The 21,388-nt window shown below is 31.3% G+C and overlaps 1 protein-coding gene across 1 annotated transcript in view; it reads right to left on the bottom strand.

The window, feature by feature from the left end:
* Nucleotides 1-21,388, bottom strand: part of LOC109057078 (transcription factor 4) — a 50,725-nt gene that overhangs the window by 4,636 nt on the left and 24,701 nt on the right. The window contains exons 9-11 of the mRNA XM_042748061.1: nucleotides 8,559-8,688; nucleotides 3,907-4,069; nucleotides 949-1,178 (exon numbers count right to left, since the gene is read on the bottom strand). Of these exons, the coding sequence (XP_042603995.1) occupies nucleotides 949-1,178; nucleotides 3,907-4,069; nucleotides 8,559-8,688 (523 nt within the window). The remainder of the gene's footprint in view (nucleotides 1-948; nucleotides 1,179-3,906; nucleotides 4,070-8,558; nucleotides 8,689-21,388) is intronic.

Genomic DNA, 21,388 nt, shown 5'->3' on the forward strand with positions numbered 1-21,388 from the left:
GTTTGCCATATACAAGAGTCATTAATACTTATAACATCATCTAAAACTAAAAATAAATATATTTTATAACTATTAATAGTATTACAATTATATTAATAATAAAAATAAAAATCAAAAGATAAAATAAAAAATATAATAACACCTAAAAAAACATAAAAAAATAAAAAAAAAAAAAACAAATTATTAATTGTATTTAATAATAGAATTACAATTATATTACTAATAAAATATATGAAATATAAAATACAAATACTAAAACTCTAAACCAGAATAGCTGTCAATAAACAAAGGGTTTGTTATATACAGTACAAATTATTATTATCTTAAAGAATAAAAAAGCATTTATTTATTTAATAATAATAATAAAAATAATACTATATTAAATATAAAAACACAAAATCAAGCAGATCTACTCTTGAACAGCTACTGTACAGAATAAATAAATACACAAAGTGTTTGCTATATACAGCAGTTATAAATATGTAAAATAATCCCAAAAAATTATAATATTTATGACCACTACATTTTATCCAATTAATAACCATCCAATATTCAATGAAATATACATGCATATATAATAATAATAATAATAGTAATAATTCTTCTTCTTATTATTATTTAATTATTTTGTCATTTTAATTTTTATACTGTATATAACTACTATATTAAATATATTTGCAATAATCCAATTAAAGGAATAGTTCACAAATTAAGATATTTTAAAGAATGCCGTTAACCAAACAGTTGTTGCTCCCCATTGGGAAGGAAATACTATGGAAGTCACTGAGGACCATCAACTATTCTTCAAAATATCTACTTTTGTGTTCAAGAGAAGAAAGAAACTCATACAGGTTTGGAGTGACGTGAAGGTGAGTAAATGATGATGACATTTTTATATTTGGGTGAACTATCCCTTTAAATAATAATAATAGTTTGACAGTGACTGACCTCGGACCTGCTGCTCCAGGCTGAGGATGACGGCCACGGCTTGGTGCAGGATGAGCAGCTTGGTCTGGGGTTTGTCGCTCTTCAGGTGCAGCTGCACCATGCGGCCCAGCTCTTTGAAGGCCTCGTTAATGTCGCGCACACGCAGACGCTCCCGCGCATTATTAGCCATGCGCCGCTCCTTCTCCCGCTCCAGCTTCTGCTCCGGGGTCAGATCCTCGTCGTCGTTGTTGCTGTGGGCCGAAGCGTGAGGATATTCATTCATTCATTCATTCATTCATTCATTCATTCATTCATTCATTCAGCAGGACCACAGCAGAGCTTATGCTTCTCTAATTCAACCTGTGCAAGATTTAGTGCTGAAAACAAATTCTAGATAAAAAGTTATAATATTAAAAGTATGTAAAATTCTAGACGTACAAAGTATATAAAAATATATAATAGATACAAAAAGTATCATAAATTCTAGATATATAAAGTATACGAAGAGATATAATAGATACAAAAATATCAAAAATTCTAAATATATAAAGTAAAAAAATTCTAAATATAAAAAAATAAAAAAAAAAAAAAAACAAAAAACAAATACAAAAAATAAATCAAAAAAAAAAACAAACAAATATATATAAATAAAGTAAAAAAAAAAAAAAAAACATATTAAGTATATAAAAATGATGGATTAATATAGTATACAAAATATATATAAAAATACATAAAATTCTCTCTATATAAAGTAACTAAAATTCTAGAGATATTAAGTGTATAAAAATATATAATAGATACAAATGTATTTAAAATTCTAAATATATAAAATTCAAAATTCGAAATATATTAAAATATTTAAAAAGATATAATAGATACAAAAGTATCTAAAATTGTAAATATATAAAATAAAAATTCTAAATATATTAAAATATATAATAGATACAAAAAGTACATAAAAATCTTAGATATATAAAGCATATAAAATAATATAAAATTCCAGATATATAAAGTATGTAAAATTCTAAAAATATAGAAAATATATATAAAAATACATAAAATTCTCTCTATATAAAATAAGTAAAATACTAGAGATATTAAGTATATAAAAATACTTGATAGATACAAAAATATCTAAAATTCTAGATATATAAAGTACATAAAATTCTAGAGTATATAAAATATATAATACAAAATGTAGATAAAATTGTAGATAAATAAAGTATATAAAATTAAAGTAAACAAGGTATCTAAAATTCTAGATATATAAAGTATATAAAAAGAATACACAATTCTACATAAATATAGTATATAAAATACATAACATGTACAAAAAGTACATAAAATTCTAGATATATCAAGTATATAAAAAGATTCTAGATTGAATCATCTAGAAGATTAGATGATTTAAACAAAATATTTATCAGCTATTGTTACTAAAAAACCTTTAGCAGTGACTCGCTAGTCAAGTTTCTTGATTTTACGTTCAGCATTAAAAAGTAAATCTGTTTCTATGCATCAAATCAAACTTTAAAGAACCAACAAAATCTGAATAAAATATATCAGAAATCACAGTCACAAAGATCGCCTTAAATTTGGGTGGGAGGAGTCGAATTGGTCATTCCAGGTGAAAATCTATAAACCCTGCGGGAGGACTCAGGCGTTTATCCTGGAAATATCTGCATGAATTTGGATGATTTTCCCTACTCTCATGTGTGAGAAACAGCTAAAACCTGGCTCAAGACCAGACGAGATGCTCAGCAACCCCAACATGTGTGTGTCAATCTCAAACCTCTGATATAAACATCTGATATATTTATCATATAAGACAGATTATATATTTGCAGTTTCTTTGTAATTATTTGTGAAATTTACTAGCAACTCCTGAAATTTCACTGCAAACGCACTGCAAAGTTTTTAAGCTTTGTTTTCTATCTAAAATGTATTCATTTTATATTGTAATGTAATCATAATGTAATATACTGTAATGTATATTAAATATAATTTAATGTATTTCATTTCAGCTTTATTTCAGTTAACATTTTATTCATCGAGGACTCATTAAATTGATTAAAAGTGACAGTAAAGACATTTATCATGTTTATAAATGCTGTCCTTTTGAGCTTTCTGTTCATCAAAGAATCCTGAAAAAAATCAAAATATTAAAAAATACTTATTTTAAAAATAATGTTTTCAAGATATATATAATATAATATAATATAATATAATAAAATAACATAATAAAAAATAATATAATATAATATAATATAATATAATATCAGTTAACATAATTAATTTTTTAATAGTTTTAGTAATTTTAGCACTTTAACTTTTATTTAATTTGCTTTGTAAAAAAATAATTAATAATAAATAAAATAATTGAAGTTGAAACTGATTATTGGACAAGATACTATTTCAGTCTTCCCATTTCAACATTTCATGTTTAATTTGCCATTTAAAAAAAACAAAAACAATTATTATTTGTAAAAATTATTTGTGAAATTTACTAGCACATTTAAAATAAACGTAACATTTTAAGGCAGCATATATAATTTTTTAAGTTTAGGGTTTTAATCATAAATTTATATTTTAGTTTATTTCAATTAAATTAATATTTATAAATTAAAAAAAAAAAATATTGGAGTAGGTTTCCAAATGTCATGTTTAATTTGCCATCTATTTTGTGATTATTTGTAAAAAAAAAATGTTCTATCAATTTCTGAGTGAAAATGAATTCTGTTCTCTATCATTTGTATGGTATAACGTTAAATATTTGATTTAATGTCTAGATGTAAAATATTTGAGAATCGCTGCATTCAGAGTAACGTGTGTGTGTGTGTATGTTAGTACGCGCTGGATCAGATTGGTTGTGTTTTGTTGGGTTGCTCATCTGTGTGTTTAGCTGCCTCTCAGAACACGTGTCACTTCATCAAAGTCCAGACGGGGTTTGATTGAAGCGATGCTCACGCTACAGTTTACCTAGATCTTGACCTCTCTAGAGATTTCAGATCCTTGCCGTCCAGGTCCTCCTTCTTGGCGTCCAGAGATTTGCCGTCCTGCAGGTTTTCGTCTCCCTCGTCTTCAGATTTGATCTCTGAGCTCACGGACGAGGTGCTCTGACCCTGCAGTCCTCCGGAGAGCGCTGGAGACCAGAGAGAAGAAGAAACACACACCTCACACGTCAGTCTTTCTCTTTCATCGTCGTGTTTCAGAAGCACAGCCGTCTGTTTCATCATTCAGATGAGCTGCTAAAGTGAAGCTTTCTAACATTATTAAACGATGATATATGCTCCATATATTAACAGAGAATTCCCGTCAAATCCAGGGTCGTTTTATTCATGAAAAAACAATGTTTTCTTAGAAGACTGAATATGAATGAACAACGATAAATATAAAAATATAAAAACAGATTTAGAAGAAAAACGATCAAAAGTTATTATTGTGGAAACTGTGATACGCTATCATTCAAAAGTATATGGATCAATAAACAATAAAATAAAAAAAAAAAAAAAAAATCATATACAACTAATAAAATTTAATAAAAATTAAATAAAAAACATATAAAATTCATTTAAGAAACCTTAAAAAAATAAAATACTACAAAACATTAATTTTAAAAATAATGTTTTCAAGATTAGTAAACCAATTACTATAATATAATATAATATAATATCAAGAGTAATATAAATAATATAAATAATCTAATATAATATAATATAATATAATATAATATAATATAATATAATATAATATAACAGAATATAATAGAATAGAATAGAATAGAATAGAATAAAAGAAAAATACATCTATGCATCCCCCTCATTCATTCATCAATAAAAAAAAAAATAAAAATAATTAAAAATATTAAATTTTAAAATAATTAAAAAGAAATGACAAGTAACAATTAAATGTAGAAAGTAGAAAAATTTAAATAGTATATTACTTTAAAGTAAAACTTGCTCCAGAAATCTGTTTTCTTTACAACTTCAATATATATAATATAATATAATATAATACTAATATAATATAATAATATATATAAATATAAATTCATACATATAATATAATATAATATAATATTTGAGCAACAAATCAACATATTAGAATTAATAATAGAATAGAATAGAAATAACAGAAATGATAATAGAATTTCTGAAGATCATGTGACACTGAGACTGCAGTAATGATGCTGAAAATACAGCTGCGCATCACAGAAATAAATTACAGTTTAACAGAGATTCATATAGAAAACAGCTATTTTAAAATGTAATATTTCACTGTTTTATTGTTTTTATGATCCTTGGTGAGCAGAAGAGATTTTTCAAGTAATGCAGAAGAGTAACTGTAATAAATAATGCTCCTGTGTATGTGCGTGTGAGTGAGTGTCATGTTGTTGTGAGACGGTGGGAGGGTGAATAATGTTAGAGTTTGTGGAGTGGGCTCCAGACAGCTGCTCAGACGGGATACGAGAGCAGAAGGAAGACCAAACAAAGCCTGATTTGAGACGGAGACACAAAGTTTGAGTGGGACGTCTCTCTCTGCCCACACCGATGCTCTGCGTCTTTTTCACACCTGCCTTCATCTGATCTAATCAAGCCTTGTATATTAAAAACAGCCTGAAAGCCTGTTTCACGCTTCAGCGCTCGCAGGAAATGACATCACTGGGAACCACACTGAGACCAATCCACACACAAATAATCGCCTGGAAATGACCACTTCATGAAGACACATTTATACACAATAAAGCTTCAGAAAACACTTTTGTTTCATGGATAGATATATTTTTTCGAAATTAAGATTTATGCATCACCTAAACGCTGAATAAATAAGCTTTCCATTGATGTACGGTTTGTTATGATAGGACAATATTGAAAATCTGGAATCTGAGGGAGCAAAAAAATCCAAATATCGAGAAAATCATCTTTAAAGTTGTTCAAATTAAGTCCTTAGCAATGCATATTACTAATCAAAAATAAAAATTGATAATTTTGACCCATACCGTGTATTGTTGGCTACAAATAAAAAAAATTAAAAAACATTTAAAAATAATATTCCTCCAAAAACATAGTAAAACAAAAAAAAATAAAAAAAATCAAAAAATAACAATATTGCTACAAAATACCTGTGCTACTGATGACTGCTTTTGTTGCTGCGCGGGTCACATATGTATATTTTATAAATAATTCTGGTGGTGCATGGTACAGTGATGGTAATACTAATAGTATATGGTCAAAAGCACAATATTACCATAGTGCATGTCCAAAAATATTAAAAAACCACAATACTACCATAGTGCATGTCAAAGAAATATTAAAACAACCAGCATACTAATGGTGGCTGACTGCATGTGTACAGACCAGATGGTAATACTACAGTAATTTGAAATTGCTGATATTCATAATACCATGCATATACCATGGATATGTATATTTTAGCTCCAGCGATTTTTTATAAAATACTGTAACTATTTAGTATGGAAAAGGGTAAAAAATACATAAGATAAATAAATAAAATAAGATATCTAATACTGCCTTATATATATATAATATATATATATATATATATATATATATATAATATCTAAACACACACACACACACACAAAAAATATTTTTAATTAAATATATCTAAAACTACAAATTCACAGTATTTTTTTTAAAATAACAAAAATAATATAAATCAAGCAAACAAACAAATAACCAAACATATAAAATAAACATTTGAAAAATATATTTAAAAAAATGATAGAATTAAAAATTATAATATATATATTTTAAAAATCATTTTAAGAAACACATAAATGAATAAAAAACTATTAAATAAATAAATTAATGAATTAAAAGTGAAAGTAAATGAATAAAAAACTATTAAATAAATAAATTAATGAATTAAAAGTGAAAAGATAAACATTTACAAAAAAAATTATAAAATTATGTTCAAAACTATGATATGATGCTAATGAAAAGTATGTGGTGCTACTATGGAAGAGTGATGGCATGCACTTTGGAAAATACCATTGTACTGAAATTCATGTTTTTATGATGCTCCGTGTTATTCCAGTAGCATCATTATTACTACAGTACCATGGTATTCTTGAAAGCACCATATGAAAACAATGGCACATGAATTTCAGTACTTCAGGTGCTTTTTTGTAAATGAACTATACATATACTGTATGTACAGTAATATTACCACGGTACCCTGCTAAAGAAGCACGGTACAAAGCTCTGAAGTCCATGTTAGTATTGTTTAAAGCGCTCCAGCTGGATGCCGTTCACAAAGAATCATCTGTGATCCTCAGTGCTGTTATTTATGATGCTGCTCTTCATATTTTACCGCGCTCAGCACCTCATTAACTCTCTGGCTGGGTTCTCCACACGGACAGCGTTTGCCAAGAAGAGCACGAGAGCCGCTTTGAACCCGCCTGGAGTTTCTACGCCTCGCTTCACGGGTCATATACAGTTTCCTTCCACATATTCATATCTGAAATATAGCGCATGGTTTATCGCTCTCATAATTGTTCACACATTAGGCAACAAACCGGATCGATGCTGAACACGAGGCGAGAACGAGGCATTTGATAAAGATTACACTGCTTACAACAAACTAGTGCAACTCAATTCAACATATTAGAGGAAAGCACAACCACAAACTCCCTCAGTAATGATAATAATTCAATATTTCAGAGGAAAAACAGACATTTTAATATATAAAAATATAATGAAAAAAATGTGTTTAATATATTTTGGTTCAATATTAATAATAAAAAAAGGAACAAATAACTATGAAATATATTAAATACAATTTGTGTCTTTCATCTAAAATATCGAATTATATATAAATATATTTATATATGAAAATAAATTTAATAAATTATATATATATATGACACAATTTTTATATTAATAATAAATCAAAATATTGATTTATTATAAATATTGAAAGTATTACATATAATTACAATTAAACCTAATTCAATATTTTAGAAGTATAACAATAAAAATGTTCTATATTTTCAATAGTAATAATACTTCAATATTTTAGATGAAAAACATTATTTGTAAATAGAAAAATATTATATAAAATGTATTTATGCATATTTTGGTTCAATTTGAACAATATTACAGGGAAATATAACTAAACATATTGATGATTAGCTACAAGACTATTAATGATTTAATGATTGTGATTTTATTTTTAGGTTTTTAAAAGAGTTTTTTTTCTGTTCACCAAGGCTGCATTTATTTGATCAAAAATGCGGTTAAATTATGAAATATTTTTATAATTTAAATTAGCTGTTTTCTATGTGAATCTCTGTTAAACTCTAATTTATTTCTGTGATCAAATCTGTATTTTCAGCATCATTCCTCCAGTCTTCAGTGTCACATGATCTTCAGAAATCATTCTAATATGCTGATTTGCTGCTCAAGAAACATTTCTGATTATTATCAATGTTGAAAACAGTTCTATCCGTGGCCTGTAAATCAGAAAGTGTGTGTGGGAATCCACTGACGCTCCTCTGTGTTGTGATGCTCTAAAATGGCGGCAGATGGAGGAGGCTGGCATTCTGCCCACATGATGCCAGTGTGTGTGTGTGTGTGTGTGTGTGTCACGCTCACCCCTCAACCGACACCCACTTACTGATCTCACTGGAATTAGGCCGACTGAACAGGCCGACTGCACAGGAAGCTGCGATACTGACACCTGATTGGCCACGATGGAGTGACCGCTCCTCAACCCGTCCTCGCGATGGCCACCCACCTGGACACACACACAGAGAGAGACGTCACAAACACGTCTAAACATGCAAATGCATTCTTTCTTGAGCAGATAAAAGCATCCAGAACATTCTGTGGGTTTCACACAGGCCTGATCGCTCAATCCGCTCTGCTGTTAACAGCCAACAGAGGGCGCTGTAACCCTTCACAAACCCGCAACACACCTCCATTTTACAGCCTGCACTCACTCTCTCTTCGGCTTTGTGAGGGTTCACTCTTTCTGTAGTGTGCACTGTATATTCTGCACATTATACTCATTTTCGGCATGCATGGAATAATTTATTTCCAAAAATGTGTAATATATAGCACACAATGTGCAGAACAATGCATGCCATAATGCAATGCACTCAACATGCCATTTCCAAGGTGAATGAAGGGTTTGGTTACATTAAAAGTTAAATTAAATTTGAAGACAGAGAAAATAATAATAATAATAATAATAATAATAATAATAATAATAATAATAATAATAATAATAATAATAATAAAATAAAACAAACATATATAAACACCCTTTATAAATATTATTACTCAAATTGGCAAAAATTAGAATTGTTTTTTTTAAATACAAATAAAATTAATATAAAGAAAAATTGAATAAGAATTAAGAAAGACAAGAATGCAAATAATAAAACATTAAAATGATTAGTTATGAATTAAACATTTCATTTTTTTATATTAATGTAAATATAAAACATTCTAAAAATTAATTAGTTAAGAAAGAGAAAAAATAAATGACAAATAATTGTTTATATAAAATAAAAATTAATTATTATATTAGTTACAAAAGACAAAAATAGAAATAATAAAAATTAAATGATTATTTATTAATTAAAAATTGTATTTTATTTTTTAAATATTAATTAAAAAAATAATACAAATAAATCATAAACGTAATTAGTAGACAAAAAAAAGTAAAAAATAACCATTTATAAATTAACAATCACTCTATTTTTAAAACCTAAATAAAAATAATAATAAAAATATAAAAATTTTAATTATTATTTACTGAAAAAAAAATATTAAATGAGTTAAGAAAGAGACATAAATAAAAAAAATATTTAAAATACTATTTTTTAAAAAAAGATATATTATCAAGTTGAAAAGTTGCATTGTGGGATAGAGTGTTTAGCATGCATGCACAGCATGTTTCTTCTACCATATACTGCACATCTGACCAAATATATTACTGCATGTCATCAAAATTCACAAACTATACACAACACACACTACAGAAATAGTCTAAGTAGTATGTAGTGTGTGAGCACAGCCAAACTCTCTCTCTTTCTCTCTCGTTCTCTCCATTCTCTAATCTTTCTTCTTCCTCTGTTGGTGAAAACACTGTGAATTTATTCAGGCAGGTAAAATCCAAAGTAATGTCCCATGGTGCCGAGCGGAGAGCGGGCTGAGTCTGGTCCATCTGTCTGCCATCACGTTCGCCAACACAACTGACAATTATCTTAATGCCCATATGCTTAATTGTGGGCTCCCTAATTCCCTCGATAGTACACACATCCAGCAGGAATTGTGATTTGGCACAAGTTTGCTTCCCTCTCGCTCTGTTTTTGTTTTAAGGACACAATCGGAGATCCGCGCGCCTCTCTCTCTGTAATTCTGGTTAAGCCGGTGACGCTGTTGTCTCCCGCGGCTTCATGCAAATATCAGAAAATGTCACAGAAAGACCGAAGGAGAGCTGAAGGCGAGGTCGGAGCGGATATATTTAATAAAGGTTTTCTGTTTAAAAGCAGAAGTGAATTACTGTCACACACTGAAAGAGAGAAACGGACCGGATCATTCTGAGCAATATTCTGCTGATTTTAACATGGTAAAATAAAATAAAAGTGGTTAAATGAAGCAAAAAGAATAGAAAGTATTTGTAGATTTATTCAAATAATTTATTAACTAACATGCATGTGCTGGAGGATTTTATGAATGGAGATTTGGTGGGAATTGCAGTTTTGTTTAGATTAATAATAATTCACCCCAAATATTACACAATTTCATCACTATTCACTCAAAATCATGTCATTCCTCATGTTTTCACCTAAGAAACACAAAATTAGAGCATTTCTACAGCACTATTTTTCCATATCAGGGGCTGTCAGGCTCCATAAGAACAAACAAAATTCCTGTAAAAATATTAGAATTGTAGCCCACATCGGTGTTAATATTAGTCATTTTCCCTCTTCATTTTATTAATAGTTTTTAATGCTTATTATTATTATTTTTACATTTCTATTTAGCTTTATTTTTTATTTTAGTTTTAGTAATTTTAGTACTTTCTTGCCAAGGCAACATTTCATATTTTCATTTAATTTTTTTTTTATCTAATATTTCTATTTTATTTAAAAAAAAATTTTTTCATTTTATTTAAATATTTCTATTGAACTTTTTTATTTCAGTTTTAGTAATTTTAATACTTCAGATTATTTATTCCAGTTTTTCTGTTGTGTTTTATTTAACTTTTTTTTGCCTTTTTTAATTAGTTTTTGTAAATAATTCTAATTTAATTAATTTTTTATTCCAGTTTTATTTTATCTGTTTTAGCAATTTTAGCACTTATTTTCAGTTATTATGCCAAGTTATTATTTCTAATTTTCAGTTTTTCCTCTAATATATTTTAGTTAAGTTTTTCAGCTAATATTTCTTTCATTTTATTTTATATCTTTTATATTAGTTTTTTTTTATTTCAGTTTAGCCTTAATTATTTTGTTTATTTTTATTATTTGTTTTATTTCGTTTTCACAAAACTTTTATTTAATTTTAATATAATAGTTTTAGCTTTCAGTAACAACACTGATCCATGCACTATTATGCACTATAAATATTTAATACTTAATTTTAATTTTTAGCTTTCAGTAACAACACTGATCCATGCACTATTATGCACTATAAATATTTAATACTTAATTTTAATGCATTTCTGCCTCATTGTATCGTAAGGAGAGTCTGCACACTTTTGTGTTCTGCGAGAAGGACAATCATGTTTAGGAGTAAATGATGACAGGATGCTGATTTTTGGCCCAGTGTTTGTGGGAAACTGGTTCTGGTGGAGTTCCTGCAGTCACTCAGTCTTTTAGTTAATTAAGGGTTAGTCGTTAACCGAGACCTTAGAAGACTGATGGTGTTTATTTGCCACAGAGCTCTTTTGTGAAGCTGCGTGTGTGTGAGGAGAGAGATGAGGACCAGACGGCCTACTGACAGCAGCTTTTAACACACACACACACACACACACACACACACACACAGAATGGTTAAGAATATGAAAATTGGCCTCATGAAAAGTGGCAACAGAACACAGAAACAGTGGTTTTAAGTGTTTATCTGTTCTAACAGACTCGTTTGGATCTTAATGTATAACACACACACACACACACACACACACACACACACACACACACACACATATGAGTTTCTTTATTTGATCATATGAGACTATTTTCCTTTTAAAGTGTTTTAAAGGACTTTTATTTTGAAATAAAGGCTTGATGTTCTGTAACTAGTACAAAAACATCATGATTATGACATCACAACGATAAGCTCATTAACATAAGACCGCCCACATTTACACATCAACACCCAATCACCAGTTTGTTTGCATTTTTAAAAAGATTTTAACAAAGTTTTGGGAATATTTCTATTGTGTGTTACCATTTTTGTCTTTATTATTGCTAAATTTTCAAAATTAAAATAAACAAAATAAACATTACACTTAATCCACTTTACTAATTATACCACTTATTTCAGTTAGCTGCCAAGGCAATATTTCTCATTTTCAGTTGAGTTTTTCATCTAATGTTTCTGCGTTATTGAACAGATTTCGATGTTCATTTCACATTTATGGAAACTAAACTACAAATTCATTCAGAAATCATCATCACTGACATCACAACTATGAGCTCATTAACATAAGACCGCCCACATTCACACATGACCAGCCCTGATCATAACAGAGGTCATAAAAAATAACATAAATATAAAAAATACAAAAGCAAAAACAGACCAAAACCAGCCTGTTTAATGGGTGGAAATGATCATGAAAATATGATTAAACAAAAGATAAAAATAAAAAATAAACATAAAAAATAAAAATAAAAGCACAAAAAAAGCAAATAATATGGCATTTTAGGGAGGCTCTGGAGAGACCGGCTCTGAGGAGGTTCTTCCAGGGTGGTCCAGGATCTCGTGACATCTTTGACAAGAACACCAGACCTGGTTTTAGCAAATTCCTCTGAACTACAAAAAACCAGGCCAAATTAGCAAAGCACTTTCAAAGAAAGAGAGAAGAAGACATAATTCATAATAGTAGCGCAGTGATGAAAATAATTAGAATATAATTAATAACTACACAGATGCTCAGAGTCTAGAAACTCCTCCTTCTTTATAATGATTGTTGCACATAATTCATAATAGTAGCGCAGTGATGAAAATTCTTAAATTGATTCTTAAATCAAGAGGTATTTACTTAAGAAGCAAAATGACTGAAGATGTTAAATCTCATTTTCTGAGAAATGTATTAAAATTAAATGAGTGTTCGATTTCGATTTGACTTGTTTTCTTTTTCTTGGTTTATTTTTCTGACGCCACTGGAAGATAATAAAGATAAAATAGACAATAAATAATAAAAAAAACAAATGCAAATTAAAATATTAAAGAAAAGAAAACAAATAAATAATAAATCAATGAATTAATTAATCAAATATGAGCATAAAATAAACAATAAATTATGAAAAATAAAAAAAATAATAAGATAAAAATATTAAATCTAATTATTGAAAATTTTACATTTAAAAATAAAAAGATAAAACAAAATATACAAAAAATTTGAAAATATCAAAAATATTTCAATTACAAAAATATATACAAAACAAAAAAAAAAAATAAATAAAGAAAAAAAATATATTGAGTAAGTTTTTTTTTTTTTTTTTTTCAGTAAGTCCAGGAATTATGTAGTCATCAAAACTTATTTATGCATGATATATTAATATATTTATATACATATAAATGCTTGTTTAATTGTGTGTTTATCTGTGTGTTTATGATTTCAAGGTTACTGGCCAAATCAAATATCCATCCATCAAAAGGCCAAACAATAGAGTGACAGGGTAACAGTCCTAAAAATAAACAGCTTCAGTCCAAACAAAAGCTGGAACAAGAATATCCTGCAGAGAAACGAGCGCAGGAAACATTACTCTGAACAGAACAAACCAACTTCCTGCGTGAGACGATGAGGCGGAATCTCAACACAATACTGTATTTAGCATCCGCATCGAAACCTGGAAATACAGAGGTCACGGGGTCACGGGCCGGAATTATGGGGTGACAGGGTCTGAGAGACGGGGACTTGGTTTAAACAATCAGATCAAACACTGAAACCCTGTCAGAGAAACTCAGATCACCAGATTTACAGCACTTTATGCTAAAAATAACAAAAAAAACAAACAAAAAAAAAATATTAAAGAAAAATCAAATAAACAATAAATAATACATAAAGTTATGAAAAAAAAGATAAATAGGACAAAGAATAAAATAAACAAAAATAAAATATTAAAGCTAAAGTAAACCATAATTAATTAATTAATTAAATAAAAAAACTAAATAAGACAAAGCATAAAATAAACAAAATTTAAATAACAAATATAAAGTAAAAATATTACACACAAAATAAAATAAACAATAAAATGTTAAAGAAAAATAAATAATACATAATAAAAATAAAAATATGAAAGAAAAAATAAAATAATTAACAATACAAATAAAAACTAGAAGTTAAAATATCAATAGGTTGGCTGTTGGGTGACTACATGACCATTCTTGTCATTCCTCTCTGAAACTCCAACAATGATAAAAACAATTCAGAAATGGGTCAAAAAATGCTTGTTAATACAGTGTGTGTGTGTGTGTGCTCTGGTTCTCATGTCTTCTCACAGGTTTACAGGACCCAGTATTTTCATGAAACAAATCAACACTTCCAACTCACAGGAGTTTAACAATTTAGTACATAAAATAAAATGTTGCACATTTTCATAAGATATTTTAAGCTTATAACAAGTTATACAATATAATAAAATGATAATAATATATAATGTTGTAAAATAATAATATCTTTATTATATAATTTATACGTACTGTAAATGCTTCACTTTTAAAACACCAGGTTTAAGAACGTTTAAAATACAAATATGTTAAATAAATGTAAAAACAGTTCCACTAAAAGATGTTTTTGCACTTTACACTGGCTTCATCAGGTGAGCATTTGTGGTTCTGATGGATGAGAGACTGAAGATCTGCTGGATGATCTGCAGCTGTAGGGGGCGCCGGAGAGCTGATGAATACTGAGTGTGTGTGTGTGTGTGTGTGTGTGTGTGTGTGTGGAAAAGTGTGATGACAAAGCGCTCTCTGTATGTCTGCGTTTCCACGGCAATGGGAGAGGGGCGTCTGAGCAGCGAATAGTGCGTCTTTGTGAGTCCCAGACACACACACACAGGCGTAATTACGTGCTGTTTCCTGTGTTGTAGTCATGGCTGGCTGTTTGTGTGTCTCTGTGGCCCTAAACAGCATTTTCTCAGGCTTCACTCAGTTACAAACCTTACCTGAGTCACCAGTCGCCCTGAAACCCGTTTAGTGCGAAACACACACTCTTTCAAGTCATTTAAAGTACTTGAGAAGAGATGAAGATATGAGTATAAATACGTTCAATAATTTTCCAGTGCAATAAAACAAAATGCACTTATATTATAAAGATGCAGTGAATGAAAACAAAGTATGAAAACAAGTCTTAATAATTTATGCAGAGCTGCTTCTCAAGTAAATCTGTCTCATTTCAATGATTTTACAATATTTTGACTGGAAAACAGCAAAAATACTCATTAGTTTCTAGCAGTTCCCTATCTGTCGTCGGTCACTTCGAGTTATGTCGTGAAGACATTAGGGGTCTTAACTTGGGATCCCGAATCCTCTCTGATTAAGAGAAAATGCCAATGAAATTTGGCTAGTGGATTTTGCATGCAGGTGCATCCACTCATCAGATTTTTGCTTTGTAGCCAAGTGAATGAAGGAAACTCGACATTCACCAGGCAAATTCTCTCCTGAGCTGGAAGAGGAGGCTGTTCTGGGTGGCGTTACGACACGTTCAACTGTGTCCCTGTTAACTCAGCGATTCCCCTGGGTGTTTCATTTAAAAGAGCAGTTTCTGATCACGGATGGTTCGCGTCTTTCTAAAGATGCTGCTCCGGCCGTGTCCTTTTGGGTGTGGTCTTTACCTGTCTTCTACTGACAGCCACAATCACTGTCTTCAGTGTCTGGACATCCAGCACGCTGAGGATGCATTCGTGGATGGTTCATGCGCTCACTGTGAGCGTATGTCCATAATAGCACTGCGATTGTGCCTCTGTCTCCTCAAAGGGAGCGGAGGGGCAACTTCTGTCACCACCCATCCCGGTTTCTCTGCCACAAGCAGAGGACCACCGGCTGGTGCTTTGGGTGATCTGAGGCTTACAGTGAGAGCTTCCTTCGGTTTGCGTTCAAGGGTCGGGCATGGCAGTACAGGGTCCTCCCCTTCAAGCTGTCCCTGTCCCCCCGTGTCTTTACAAAGGTTGCGGAGGGTGCCCTTGCCCTGCTGCGGGAAGTTCCTTCAGAGGCAGGATGGTGGTACCACTGAAACACTTTCAGAGGCTCCTGGGGCATATGGCATCCGCAGCCGCAGACACGCTGCTCAGATTGCTTCACATGAGACCACTTCAGCACTGGTTACACTCCCGAGATGGGCATGGAGCCGTGGTACACTTCGCCTTGCCCTGAGTGCCCTTAGAAAAAGTGTCCCGGCATGTCCAATGCATCCATCGGTGTTCAGATGGTGTCAGTAGACACCATCACTCAGGCTAGAGCTCCCTCTACAAGGCAAGCCTATGCACTGAAGTGGAGTCTGTTCGTGAACTGGTGTTCTTCTCACCGAGAAGACCCCAGAAGATGCACGATTGGAGTTGTGCTTTCTTTCCTGCAATAAAGGTTGGAGCGTAAGCTATCACCCTCCACCTTGAAAGTGTATGTGGCTGCTATCGCAGCACATCACGATGCAGGTCCCTGGGAAAGCATGATCTCATCGTCAGGTTCCTGAGGGGTGCCAGAAGGTTGAATCCTCCTAAACCACCCCTGGTGCCCTCCTGGGATCTCTCTACCATCCTGGCTGGACTTCAGAGAGATCCCTTTGAGCCGCTGGATTCAGTTGAGCAGACCGGAGGAGGCAGACCCAGCCCTGGCGTTGCTGTGTCCTGTAAGAGTGCTTCGCATATAAGTGGACCACACCCGGAGCTCCAGAAGCTCTGAGCAGCTCTTTGTCTGCTACAGAGGTCAGCAGAAAGGGAAGGCTGTCTCCAAGCAGAGGTTGGGTTGGGTGACACAGAACACCTTTGCGAGATTCTACAGTTTCCGTGTCGAGCCGGTTTCTTTCTGTGTGTTGGGTAATAGGTAATTGGAGGGAATGACTGGCCAGTGTCACACTTATTGCACCAGTCCCCCTCACACAGGGATGCAAGCACCTTTCTCTCCCAGTCGAGTTCCCTGGACGGCGAACCCTGGTTGAGCATCCTCCAGCATCCTGGCAGTCAGACTAGGTGGAGCAGTCTGAAGCCAGGCCCAGTATCGGTGTTAGCTTGCCCTCATTCTGTCAGGATCTGCTGACAGTGGTTCCTCTCTACTCTCAGGTAGGACAGGCCTCAGAGTCCCATTCCATATGTAGTACTGCCCCAGGCTGGTGTCAGTCCATATTAGTGTCTCCATATGATATCTCCCTACAGGTAGGATGTGGCCTCCATAGCACCCTTCTCTGGAAGGCTTGCTTCCCAATCGTTACTGCCAAGCTGTAAACAACAAATAGGAAAGGCGTGAAGCACCTTTCACGAAGGTCAAAATCAAATCCCTTCTCTTAAGAAATTATTTTCTGTGGTAGCTACAGCAGCATGGCTATCTCCAGCTGCGATGTACTCACCTTTTGGTCCCTTCGGGTGCTATGGTCAGCGAATTTACGTCGGGGCATTGGGAAGGTTACGACTTTTGCATAGCACCTGTCTGACATGCTGCGGCTTGTCAACACTTGCAACGCCATAGGGTTGTGACGGGGTTCAGGCTCTTGCCGCTTTCCATGGACCCCTAATGTCATCACAACATAACTCAAAGTGACCGTAGATAGAGAACGTCTCGGTTACGTACGTAACCACGCCACAACCTCGAACCATTGCTGGTTCCCAGAGACAAGTTCTCGGCTCCGCAGCATAAAACCTGATGAGTGGATACACCTGTTGCCTATTTATACCCGTATGCACGGGGAGTGGCTCAGCATGCATTGCCATTTTCTCTTAATCAGGAGGATTTGGGCTCCCAAGCAAGACCCCTAATGTCATCACGACATAACGTCTCCGTTCCCTCCATCAGGGAATGAGGGTTACATACGTAACCGAGATGTTATCTTTAATAGGAGTGTGTTTTGTCTCACTACACTGGCAAATATTTCTCTGTTTTAAGTATAAACAAGCTAAAAACTAGTGAAATAATTTGCTGGTGCAATAAAACAGAATGCACTTATATTAAAAAGATGCAGTGAATGAAAACAAAATATAGAAAACAAAGTAGGACAAGAAGTCATAATATCTTAATATGCACAGCTGCTTCTCAAATAAATGCCTCTAGTTTTAATGATTTTTAGACATTTTATATAAATATATATAATGTTTATGGCAGTAATCTTTCATTTAAGTAATTTTGTCTCAGATTTTGCCTTGTCTTAATATCTTATGCAGAGCTGCTACTCAAATAAAATAGCTTTAACTGGAAAATTACAACAATACTTACTAGTTTACAGCAGTTTTTAAAAGTTACCTTTAATTTGAGTGTATTTTGTGTACATTTTATGTATAAACAAGTTTGCTAGTGCAATAAAACTAAATGCACTTACAGTATATTAAAAAGCTACCATGAATGAAAACAATATATTTTAACGAGAAAACAATAAAAAGGCTACTCAAAAATGTAAAAAATTATTTTCTTTCTCAGTATTTTTGTTTTGCTTTCCAGTACAAATTTCTACTAATTCTTAAATCAAGATACATTTACTTAAGAAGCAAAAATGCATATAAAGTCTATCATGAAAAATTTATCAAAATTAAGTATCTGCAGAAAAATAATATTGTCTTCCCTCTGAATTAAGCTAAATGATTATTATTATTATTATTATTATTATTATTATTATTATTATTATTATTATTATTATTTAATTCTGCTGAATTGTTCATTTGTCATACTGGGAAAGGAAGGTCTGCATGGTTTGTACTGTATGTACTGCACACTTTGGTAAATCTGTGCTCGCTGAAGTTCCCATACTACACTAGACGTATCATGTAACAATGAACAGCCCTTTTGTGTGTGTTTGCGTCTCTCTAATCATGTGAGCACCTGTTTCCAGCATGAGCTCAGCAGCAGATCTCATCCAGCTGTTCACTCATTCACTTCACATGACCCTAACCTTCACTTCCACTGAAGAGAGAGAGCAGCACCAGCATTCAGCTAAATATCTTCTTCTGTTTGCCATAGAAAGTAAAAGAGTCATAGGTGTATGAAATAAATGAGGATGAGAAAATTATGACAGAACCGGGTTATTAACGTTAACTAAAACTAAAACCATATTTTTTTATTACATAAAATAAACTGAAATATAATAAAATATTAAAACGTTCTTATTTCAACTAGTTGCCAAGGCAACATTTCTCATTTTATTTTGTTTAACTAAAAAAATAAGAATAATAAGAATAAATAAAAATAACTATATAGACATATTTAAAAAACAAAAAACTAAATAGATTAACAAAATTCTTTAAAAATGATATAAAATTATTTTTAAAATTAATAAAATGCCAAACAAACCATAAAAAATTATTAAACCTTTAATTTAGAACTTAATAAAAATGATCTATATTAAAAACTAAAATTGATAAAAAATGACAAACTTTATTAAAGTAAAAAACTTGATAAAACATTATATACCTGTATACATATTAAAAAACGAATGAAAAATTGCAAAAACACAATAAAAATAGTAAAACTTTTACTAAAATTAAAATGAAAACTTAATAAAAAGTTATGTATATTAAATATATATTATTAAATTATTATATATACTATTATATATAAAAAAAAAAAATTAATAAAAATGACAAAAACACACAACAAAATTACTAAAACCTTAACAGAAATTAAAATGAAAACTGAACAATATATAAATAAAATACAATCAAATCTATTTCAAAATATTAACAAAAACTACAATAGTATATCAAAGATTGCTAAAATAACACCGTGACAGAATGATACATTTTGGGTGAACTGTCCCTTTAACAACACTAATCAGTGTGTGAGGTGTGAATGCATTATAATCCAATGCCATTATATAGCACACATACACACACACACACACACACACACACACACACACACAAACACTGGTGAAAGTGAATAAATAAACAGCAGTGTCAGTGAGACACTGAGCAGAGATTCAGGAGCTCGTCAACAGCGGAGCTCGTCCAATCAAACGCATGAACAAACTCACGCCTGCCGTTATTCATTCATGTCATTAAAACAGCTCGTTAACACTGGAAATATGTACAAACACGACCTTACAAAGAGCACTTCATCAGAAACACATCAGTCTGAATATTTACTCTTTTAAGAGCCACTTTTTTAGCTACAAGAACCCTAAAAAATAGTTTGACAACATTTAGGAACTCAGCTTTTGCATTTTCTTAAGGAACATGCGTGCATGTGCCTGTGCGAAACATTCATTTTCTATAACTCAGTCCCATTTTTATGCATTTTAATGCAATTCATGTTCTGATGACTACATAAAAAGATGAGGACATCAGAAATGGTTTATGTATAAATGTGCATGCAATAATGTGTATGTGCATCGGACATGCATTATATCTTCTTTTCTTCATGTATTCTCTTTCTGTTCTTTATTCTCTCCAGCTGTTCGAAGCTTTATGGATTGTGTTTAAGTCTTAAAAAAGCCTTAAATGTGGAAAATATTACCAGCATCTTTCTTTTGAAGTCTTGTTCTCCCCCTCGCTCTGTTATATCCTGTATTTAGTTCTGTGCTGCTTATAACTTACAGTCAGAGGAGAGCCAACATCGCTACCCACAATTCTTTGCTCCAACCTGAGTAACTAATAACACTTAGACATTACAGGACCACATCAGTGACGTCATGCACACCGTATTTAGCATGATGGTTTTTAATCGCAAATACAGTGGTCTTAAACTTTTGACCAGTAGGAGATACTATTGTAGTTACTGTTCATATTTTAAGTTAGATTGTAATTTTATATTTGCTGTTTTTACTTTCATTTTAGTTAAAGTTTTAATAATCTTGTTGTGTATTTGTTTTTTGTTTTTTTGCAGTAAAATAATTAATTAAATAATAAATCCATGTTGTTTATAATTCATTTTTATTTCAGTTATTTATCAAGTTATCAACTATATAAATGTCTCCTTAAAATATCAAAAAAAAAAAAAAAAAAAAAACTTGGAATTCTGAAATGTCTAAATGTATATTTTATTTATTCATTGTTATTATTTTTCATTAAAACCAAAATGAGAAATGTTGCCTTGGCAATAATCTGGATTAATAAAAAAAA

The sequence above is a fragment of the Cyprinus carpio genome, chromosome B21, assembly GCF_018340385.1.
Source record: "Cyprinus carpio isolate SPL01 chromosome B21, ASM1834038v1, whole genome shotgun sequence".
Classification (NCBI taxonomy): domain Eukaryota; kingdom Metazoa; phylum Chordata; class Actinopteri; order Cypriniformes; family Cyprinidae; genus Cyprinus; species Cyprinus carpio.